The sequence below is a fragment of the Pagrus pagrus genome (genome assembly GCF_965226575.1).
Source record: "Pagrus pagrus genome assembly, chromosome: 4".
NCBI classification, from domain to species: Eukaryota; Metazoa; Chordata; class Actinopteri; order Spariformes; family Sparidae; genus Pagrus; species Pagrus pagrus.
Genome location: NC_140188.1, coordinates 23,356,624 through 23,367,546, shown reverse-complemented (window position 1 = coordinate 23,367,546; position 10,923 = coordinate 23,356,624). Strand labels below are relative to the sequence as shown.

Here is a 10,923-nt window from a genome sequence, read left to right as displayed (position 1 = left end):
CACACAAACCCTTTAAGTTCTTGCTGCGGCCTAAATATGTCATTAAAGCTCAGAAAATGAGGAGGGAGGAAAGGCAGGGAGCCGTGGCTACATGGTTTTCAGTGTGGGAGATCATAGAGGGGCTGGGAGACTGTTTTAGGTCCGTCCAAGCTGTCGTTTTGAGCCATAAATGAAAGCTGAACAACAGTGTGGGAGCCAGCCGAGCCAGTGGAGGCTCAAGGACTTCATACTTTGAGTCTCGGTTTCATATCAAGCCAACACCACTTCACCAACTCCTCTAGCTGCGTACCTGCCTTCCAGCCATCCATTTTCTCTCCAGATCCAACCTACTTCCCTGCATGTCACACTGCTCAGAGCTGTGCTCAGATTCTTCCCCACTCATTTCGGTCAAATCTTTTCCCACTCTCATTTCTGCTCTATTTTTCCTTTCTATTTGATTGACACAGTTCACATTGCCACTGAGTGGAGGAAAAAAAGAGAAACAACTGCTGTCTTTACCTCTTTCTCTCACTGCATTTTCTTTACATTTCCTGCTCCTTTCCTCTCCCTCTCCTGCTCTGTCTGCCTCCTGTGCTCCACTTATGCATCCCAGCAGTCTAGATTTCCTTTCCTCAGGTTATAATAGTTAGACTGTGAAATCACCCGGGCCCCACACCCCTCCCTTCATCCCTGTGTCCTTCTTTCCCCTTCCACTCCCTAACATCTTTCTCTCCCTCCTCCGATCCCCTCCCTCCTCTAACTACTTATAGCCGATCTTTAATATTTATGGCCTCAAAGCTTGAGAAGTGGGTGGGGGCACGGGGCTTTACCTCGCCTATGATTACTTGCGTGTTGTCAGGAACCAAACGAGGTAAGGTGAGGGTTGCACTACAAGGTTGAGGCTGTGAAGCTGCAGCCCTGCGGAGTGCAACAGAGGCTACCCAATCTCCTCTGAGCCCCCATACTGAAGTGATTAGGCCACAGGAAGCTGAACCTGACATTGCTGACACTAGGCCCCCCTACCACATCCTGCCTCGGTATCCACCCACGCCACACGACACCACCTTTCTATGCTGACACCCGACTCACCGTGGCAACCACAAGGCTGATTTACATATTCTGATACGGGTACAGAGGATGGAGGATGTAGCAGGACACTCAAGAGAGTGGAAAAAGGTTGAGGAGAAAGCTGAGATCAGTGGGGGGGGGGAACAGAAAGAAAAATGCTTGTGGCGACTGCTTCCTTTATTGTTTCCCTGTCTCACGGAGTGGTGGCAGACGTAAACAGGAACAAGCAATGCAGCCTGCCAATTTCAAGCCTATTAACTATGAGTGGGATAACGACTGCAGGTGCTTTATTTTGGCAGCTGGGATCACATGGATCAAATCTGCGGCAGTGTGTTGTTTTTGATGAGTAATGTGTAATGTGCTGTTTCATATTTATTTGGTATGTATCTGAAGAAAAAAATAAGAAGAATTAACATTATTTAAGGAAAAGTTGCTCCTCCACACATACAGAGAAAACATACACCTGTTTGATTTAATCCTCAATTATCCAGTGCACTGTAGCCTAGCATTTGGAAACACAAGATGCAATGTCTTAAAAATGAATGGCATTTTGGTATTTCGACTACACAATTCAGTGATCAAGATAACCCTCATGAAAGAGCACTACTGCCCTCTTGTGTTTGGGGGTGGAAAGGGCAAAACTGAGAGGATGGAAAGTGCACTTGATAGATATTTTACTTTGGAGACTCTTTACCGCAGCTATGGAAACACAAGTGTGACAAAAAAAGATGTGAATTGCAGACACTCGAAAAAAAAATCATATCAAAACCATTTGTCTTTCTACAACTTGCTTTATTAGCGCAAAAAGGTTTTCACAGTACATTGGGCCTTTTCTACTTACACAGGAGAGTACAGAAGAGTAAAGTTTGCATTAAGCATTACATATTCATTACATCTTACTATTAAAATTGAAATTGTGTATCCCCTGATCATTTAAAGTGAATAATAAACTTATTTTATTACGTTCAGGTTTAATTAGGCAAGTTAAGCCATTGGAAAATTCATGATTCTTTCAAGAGCACTCAAAAAATGTAAACCTGGGTCGAAACCAAAAACTCAACATTTTTCATTTTAACAGCTATTTGTTCCCTCGCTGTCTCTCTCACACTCTCCTTCACCAATCAAAATGTGTTCCTTTTTTAAAGTAGTGATTGCTCTCTGTTTGACTCCCGTCTCCGGTGTTTCATTTCAATAATGCAGAAGTGAAACCAGCTCCATTTAAAAAACGGGAGTCTCACTGAATACTCTGGGGGCCGTGGGAATAATCAAAACACTGCAAGAGCCAGCGAGGAATACAAACTCCAGTTAAGAACAAAGGAAATGGAAATCAATGGCAGGATATGTAGATTTTTTTGACAGCTCGACACACAAATAATCTTTTGGGAGTTTGCCCTCTGTTGCCTTTGCCAGGTTAAAATAACAACTGTGCAGGGAAATATAAAATGCAGTATGCTGAAGAGAGGGCACAGCATTACACCTACTTATTTTTGTGTGAAGGTGTTCCAAAACAATCGATAAAGAATGTACTGCTCTGCCAGCGAGGCTGAACCGCCTAAGGCATGGTCATATCTATAAGTGGACGGCTATCAACTTCAGGAATTAATTTAAAGCTTAACAATGTATTCAAAAGCCGCACTTCATGTTTTATGCGCAGCTGTATATGTCATTTTGTCGGCACTTGAGAAGCTTGAGCAAAATCTCCATCTTATGGGCATCTTTCTTGAAGCAGCTGAGCAAGGTATAGTCTCGCATAACGGATTCCAGCATCTCGGGCTGTCCGTCGTCTTGGTATAGGCTTTGTTCACTGTACGTTGTGGTCATCATTCCCTCGTCCAACATCTGCACAGCAATGTTTGGAAAAGATGATGGAAATATTAAGAAGCAGTAAGTTGTGTATTGTCTATCAGTACAATCGTAACAGCAATGTAAGTACATTTACTCAAACACTGCAAAGTACTTGATTATTTCCATGTGTGTGCTACTTTATACTTCTACTCCAGTACATTTTGGAAGCAAATACTGTACTTTTACTCCATTACATTTATTTGATAACTTTTAGTTAGTAGTTACTTTGCAGATTGCATGCTGCATCAGCCGCCAAGTAAAGTATATATTTTATTTAACAGTAATTGAATTAAAAAAACAAACAAAAACACAAGAATCAGAAAAAAATGCTGAATATGATATACAGCTCAGACATTAGTGTAAATACACGTATAATTCTACTTCTTAGAAACCAACGCTAGCTTTGACCCACCTTCTTGATGAGGACCACCACACCTTGCTCCAGACTAATCAGTTTCTCAGACACCCACTTGGTCTTGTTGAGCAGCATGTCAGGAACTCCATCGTAGCGGTCCAGTGTGGTCTGCAGGTAGACCAAAGGCTCGATCCAAGACTGGACCAGCATCAGCACAGAATGGAGCAGCCATTTGTCCTGCAGCGCAAATAAGTTATGAATTAAAATGAATAATAATTAAAAAAATTATAAAAAAAACTGAGCACAAACAAACAGAGACGATATAGAAAATACACTAGAAAACATGACATGGCTACTGACTTTGCTCCGTTCATGTCTTCTTGGGAATGTTTACATTCATCAGCCGCAACATGAAGAGGACTTACAGGTAAAAGTGAATATTATTGGTCATTACAATGCAATGTACAGCTGGGAAACCTTGGCTACTGGTATTCATGTGGATGCCACTGTACCCTCCCAGCCCCCCAGCAGGACAATGCACACTGCAACACTGCAGAAACTGTTTGGGAATGGCCCAAGGAACATTACAAGGAGCTAAAGGTGTCGACCTGGCCTCCAGATTTCCAAAGACCCCAATCTGATTGAGGTCTTCATTACATTCTTCGGGCCCTTCTTCAGCAGTTCTTTTGGTGTGGCAGGGCTCATTCTTCTACTGGGGGGCCACTGCCACCGAGGAGCTCAGGTGCCATGATTGGGGTGGCAACCACATGAATACCAGGAGTCAAGGCGTTTCCCAGCAGATCATTGCTTTTTAACAATGTAAACAGAATGTTATTCACTTCACCCTTTTAATGTTAAGGCCAATCAGTTTATATCTGTAAAGAAAAGCAACCATTTGCCTTTCAGAATTTCTTTCAATAGTATTGAATAGAAGTATGATCAAGGGCTCGTCAGCTGCAAAGCATTCAGCAACTAAAACAGGTTGGAATGTCATGGGTGAAGCAGTTTAGACTGCTTAAATTCCCCTAAGCAGAGGTGACTCTAAAGCAAGTGCAAAATGACCCCCATACAAATGGCCATTAAATCGCAGTGCAGGCAACACTTCCACAGAAAGGGCAGGGATAAATTATTAACATAAAGAGGAGCCTTGCAGTACATGCAGTTTCAAAGATCACATTCACTATTATAGTGATGACATGACTTCATCCGGCAGTTTCAATATTGCAAAAAATGAGTCCTTAAAGAAATTGCTTTTGCCATATATACTTGGCCCATGTTAGTTGAGGAAGGATTATTGTATAACTTCCCATTAACCAGATTACAGTTCACGCCAGCCAAATCACCCTTCATTGGCCTTTCGCTAAGTGGCTCGATCTGGTTTCCACCCTGCTGATCAAGCTGACCGTTGGCCTAAAAGGCTGTGCTCTGTTGGACAGCGTTCAAACCTTCAGCAGGCACAGGGTAATGTTTCGAAATGCTATACAGGCGAGGATTTTTATGATATTTGAGGACCTTTCATTGTAATTAGTGCAAACAGCCCATCATTCAGCAGTTGACAGGGGCGAGCATTATACGGAGGGGAGGCTCACTTGAACACTTAGTGATTGTTATTGAAAAAGAAAGCTCGGGCTCTTAGTAGCTTCAAAGTGATTTGTGAGCAGACCTGTGCATGCAAACAGTCATGCATTAAGCACACGCGCACACACACACTTCCGCATGCACAAGAAGATGGAGACAACGCAATCACAAATCCATGGACTCACATAAACCACGAACAACTGTCTATCCTTGGGATACAAACACATAAGGAATCTGCCTTTATGCACTGACACGTAAAAGCAGAGGTGTACACATGAATACTGACATGCACGCATGCACATACGTGCCATTCTTAACACATTAAGATCAAAGCCCTGACAAAATAAATAATAAAAAGAAAATCTGTGGTGATCAGTGGTCATGTACTCACAGATATCTGTTGGATTTCACTTTTGGAGCTGGGGATGGGTAAGGCTTTGGTGATGCAGGGATAGCCAGCTTGGTTCCTCTGAAGCTGCAGTGGGAATGGGATGAACATCTCCTCCTACAATCCATACAAACAAAACAATAAAGAAAATAAATGCATAAACAAGAATATAAAGTTCATGCGTTTCATACATCCAGACTCTGACTTATCCTAAAGTCTCTTAGATTGTGAATCAACAAAGTTTTTGTTTTAGTTTTCTTTCTCTGATCTATTAAAATGTTTTTTTCAAAAAAAGTACTTCAAAAATAGGGGAGTTGGATTTTTCTAACTGATCTGAAAACCTCTGGTCCTCCCAGGTATAGAATCACAAGAACTCACAGTGGCAGACACACAAAAAAGACACATCAGGAAAACAATGACAAAGGCTTCACCAATCTCGGCCACTGGAGACACAGCAGAGACACATTTTGTTCTCCATCATGTTCCCATCTGTAGACCCCATGCAGCGTCTTCTCAGTAACAAGCTCATCCCATTTCAAAGGCCATTTTGGATCTGGAGTGATGGGGATTCAACAGGCAGCAAAACCTGTCCTCTCACTGCTGCAGTGTATCATTATCACATTCGTATTACTCCACTGTAGGCCTGCTTCTTCAATAAAACATCTTTGGCTCAGAGGAGAGATAGAAGATTACTTTGAAGCCTGGCAGTGTGGCGATGATCATGTCAGAATCAAAAGCAAATAACGCAGAGTATCTAAGAGAAAGTGTCAGTGCTTTTGGTCCAGCATATTGTGAGAAAGGCTAAGAAAAAGTCATTTTTGCCCTCATTTTAGATCTCATTCCAAGTGTTGCTAGACTGCATGCTGGATTCAATGATAAAAAATAATATAGCTTGGGAAATGTAGCACTCGGTAAGACCAGGAGCATGGGACTGGAGTGGAAAGGGGACTGAGTATATAGGGCCCCCGTGTGAGGAGGGTCCACAATAATGCTAGAACGAATAGCCGTGGGTATGGAGAGAGGCCCGTGGAGATGTACAGGTTCCAACTATGAATGTTAATGTTAACATGTCTTTTATGTAGTTTTTAGGACTGACTTGTAAGAAAACAATATAAATTCATTTTTCTGTATGACTTAATTTCCTTACATAAGTATTTTTTTTTAGTTCTCTATAAAAAATGATATAATACAACTTCTCAAATGCAAAATTCTGCTTTGCTGTCACTGTAGCCTTTGCCTTAGGCAGCACTTCTACAGCACTGCTGCTCAAATTGCTGATTTCACGTTTCATAGAAACATTTTCATAAAAAACTAAGTCATGCCCGACTTAAGCAGATACTGTAAGAACATGTCCCATGTAGGTAACAGATTTTCTTCCCGGTTCTTCACAATGAAAACCTATTTATTGTCAGGCGCTACTCACCGTGACGAGCAATTCAGTTTCTTCTTCATGTTATTCTGTAAGAGCCCGTGGATACAACAGGACTGCTGAACAGTTAACTCATATTTCTTTTCCCACACAGTGCACAAGTGCAAAGATTCATGTAGGGGTAATGGTCGGTGTTACTCACAAACAAAGAGCATGATTCTTCAGAGACACGGTAGATGAGCTCAGCATGCTGGATGACTCGGTCTAGAAGTTTCTCTTGGGAGATAGAGGGGCAGCGGGAGAGGCCGCCCTGCTCGTCCCTGCAGTCTAGTGGGATGCTGATGGCAAGCAGATAGGGCCAGAGCAATACAGCCCACTGACCCTGCTTTATGGCTGAAGACAACCACACACACACATAACAAATGTCACAACGCTCGAGCAAACATGAACAAAACATAAAACCTGATCATCCTATATCTACCCTCTTCAGAGCGACGTGAATCAAAATCAATGCTCAACTTAATAACTTTACATCCATCAGTAGTTTCTGTCGTGATGTGTGACACATTACCTCTCATCATGTGCATTCTGTCAGTAGTCTTCAAATCTTCTTAGCCTTTCTGTCATGCTGACTTCTTTTATAAAGCCTGACCAGGCCATGTATTAAGGAAAAGGTCACCTTGCGCAGGTTGTGGTAAAAAGGCACTGGTCATCCAGAAGTGACGTGTTTCTTTTTCTTATGCATAGTACAATTATGGTAACTATAGTCAGGCATGCTGGGTGTAAATATCCTTGTTCCAGATTTAAAGTTTACAAACTGTGATTTCTAAATATATCTGGCAATATGAAATCTGCTTCACACGGACTTGATTTAAAATAAACCGAAATAAATGTTTTGTACGTTTTTATTCCACCCTGCATCCTGATTCCGTTGGCCAACAATCCAAGAACTAAGACTGAGACTGATTAGATTTAACGAACAAAAGCTTCAAAAGAAAGAAATGGGCTGAAAAATCCCTCCTTTCAGCTGAGGTAAGTACGTAATGTAGATTCAAACATGCATGACAGAGAGAGGGCTGCGGAGAAGACAGCGTAGAACTGTAATAGACACAACAAAAAGGGGCTGGATGAATGAGACGCGGAAATCACTGGAATCTAACAAAAACCCTCAAATCTTCTTTTTTTCAAATCTCTTCTTTTTATTTTGACAATCATATTCCATTTTGAAAACCATGGGTGTGTGAGAGTAGGTCAACCCAGAAGCTAGATGGTTTCTTACTTGTAATGACTGTGTTTAGCTGTCATAGAAGGAAGCACATATTTAGCAGTAATCCATGCTTGAAACAGACTTCACTGAATGCTCCATTTTTGCGCTGCACTACTTACTTCATCTTCGCCTTAAATCACTGCTGTTATAAGTGTAATGAAATTGGGAGATTACGGTGGATTTGCCGTCTGTCAGTTTATGGTAATATATGCATCTGTGTATTTTAAATGCAAATTACAGGACGTTTCTGCCTCTTGCACATAAAGTTGAATACAACTGTGTATCATTGTTCAGTATAAACAAGGATACTCAATAAGACGGAATTTTTAAAAACCTTTTTTTTTTTTTTGGAGCAAGCTACGAAGAGAGGGACAGGTGTGTGCTCAAATGTCTTTTGAAGCATGTTTAAGGATGAGCTAAGACAGACGGGGATCAGAGAGCTATGGCTAAAAGGGGTCATATTACTGAACTTGATGTCATAGTCACACATTTTCAAGACACCCAAAACCACTAGCCTTTCAGCCTGTTTCATATGAACCAATGTTCTCTTCTTACCACCTTTCTTTAACTCCTCCACTTTTTCCTTCACCACCTCCTTGGCAGGTTCGTCTATTCTCACAATTGAAGCACAACGCTCCAAAAAAAACCCCAAAACATCTTGTTTTCTTCAACCTCCTCATGTTATATCCTACTAAATGTAGAGAGGGTTGAAGAGAACTGTGGAAATGTGTGCTGGTAAATTCACAAACATCCCAATTATTGAGATAGGACTCAAGTCAAGGATGTGACTGCATTTCTGTATTTTTGGGCTCAATCTAATCAGTTTGGATGTCAGCCGAACATGTATTTGTAGCACAACATGGAACCAAAAGTCTTGTTCATGCTAGATTCTTTATATTCACATTTGAGGTAATTAACGTGTCTGCAAACATGTTTTGTGCATCCACATTTTTTTTTTAAATCGCTTTTTGCACATGTCAATACGGGCTTGAAAATGTCTCAAAACTCGAGAGTGTCTGCCATTACCACTAATCTGATTCTCTACTGCCAATGATTTTCTGTCTGCCCACAATGGGCTGATATGAAAAGCGAATTTAGTCTATTTTATGACTTCAAGGTAGTCATGTAATGCATTTCCAATAATATGGGCAAAAAAAGATCAAATAAAACCACTGAGGCAAACAAAGGAAAACAGAATATGCCAAAAATGAGACCTTGCAAATTATGTCGAAAACAACCTACATCAACCTACATAAAGTACAAAGGACTCTTAGACTCCTTAAAACCACAAACAGAGGACGACCTTCTAACTGAAGAGAGGTTTGAAGTCCTTCTCTCATGAGAGTCCAACCAATTATAGGGCCATCTTTTTCATAAACTTGTTAATCCTGGTCCTATCATTGGCAGTAATGCTGTTAACCCAGCAAACTGTACAGCAGCATAAAACAAGACACTGGCCACTGCACTGATTAAAAAACAAAAACATTCTTCTTCGCTTCTTACTCACCTGAAAGGTCCATAATCTCAATAGAAATGCAACATAAACTGTGCCTTCTTAAGAAATAACTATTTGTAGCTCTTTCGTCATTTAAAACCGAGATTTTGTAACATATTGTGTGCATGTCTTATGAGTGTTGACGGTAAGTGAAGTCAATTAAAGCAATTAATTCTTAATATGTACTCAATTGACCAAGAAATCTAAGTTTTCCTGCTCAAAAATCTGTTGTTCAAAAATCATTGGACAAGAGTGTGTTAAATTATGATTCATCCAGTGTCGTTTCACTGCACCCGTTCAAATATATCAATGTAATAATACGTGGATGTATGTAATGCTTATAAGTTGCCACTCATTTCTGAATTAGCGTTAGCATGCTGCTATTAGCACCCAGTCGCAAAAATGTAATCATTGGTCAATATAGCACACACTGAAGAATTGCTTCAATTGACTATATTTACCAATTTACATTTATTTGCATTTAGATCCATTTAAATTGTAAAATGACTACATTTATCAACACTGATTAACATCCACACAACACTGTGAACATTCCCTTTAAGGTTTAGGTAATTATCATCACACCAGCTGTTGTCCTTGTCTTTGGACAGCATATCTGTTCCTCACCATTTAGTGTGAGGTCTGGGCAGAAACTGCTTAAAGACAACATGATGCCTGGCTATCCATACAATCATCAGTGTTGAGGGTGAATAAGGTGCTACATCTGTCACGATTTGTGCAAGTGATGCTAATTGGCCTGCGAGCTCACAGATTGCTGTATCACTTGGCTCTATTTTTGTAAATACAGAGTGTCTTAAATGTGCTTGCCAGCTTTGACTGCATCTCAGTTTGCCAGAGGGTAATTTGTCTCCTCACATTGAATTCAGACTTGTTCTGTGAGAGGTCTTGTTTAGAGCTTTTTATCTTTGGGGCCCTCTCATTTTTATTATAATGAGCAGTTTATACAGTTTCCACAGCAATAGCCAAACACCACTGTTCTCATCCTCCAGGTGCATTCTCATCTCTAGCCTTGTATTGTCAAACTGACTCCAAGTTTGCCTTCCAGTAAATCTTAATGCCAGATTGGTATGTTCAAATGTACTAATTAAATACGGTCGTATCTTCTCTGTGTAACAACCGTTTAATATTTGTCTAAAAGTAAGTCTTGAAGGTATGTATTTTGCTCTAAATTGCTCCTCAGGTTCAATCCAGTGCTTGGAGCTTGTATAACCGCCATAGCAATTTCCTTTGCAGGATCCTTGGACTGCTTTCAGTCTGGTGTTCATGGCTAGGAAAGCTCAAAGTGCCTTTTGAATTTGTCTCGCCAACATACCCATTTACTTCAGAAAGCCAGTGACGGAAGCACTGTAGATGTTGGAAGTGGAGTCTCTGCCTCTGAGCTTCGTCTATAACGCTAGCAACAAGAGAAGCAGTGCGCATTGTTTCATCGAATGAGCCTCCTCCTGCGGCTGCAGGTGCAGCTGCATCTATTTCTCATCATGTAAAATGTCAAGTTATCTTTGAGCTCCAAAACCACGGACACACCTTTGGCTCATCACACTTGAGAACGACAACTTTT

General features: G+C 40.9%; 1 protein-coding gene across 1 annotated transcript; it reads right to left on the bottom strand.

The window, feature by feature from the left end:
• Positions 1-1,818: 1,818 nt before the first annotated feature.
• smtla (somatolactin alpha) lies at positions 1,819-7,238 on the bottom strand. Its single transcript, XM_084351757.1, has 5 exons — positions 7,154-7,238; positions 6,785-6,975; positions 5,217-5,330; positions 3,305-3,484; positions 1,819-2,886 (listed from the first exon to the last, which is right to left on the bottom strand). The coding sequence occupies exons 1-5, from the start codon at positions 7,167-7,169 to the stop codon at positions 2,692-2,694; spliced, it is 696 nt and encodes a 231-aa protein (XP_084207883.1). The 5' UTR covers positions 7,170-7,238; the 3' UTR covers positions 1,819-2,691.
• Positions 7,239-10,923: the final 3,685 nt, after the last annotated feature.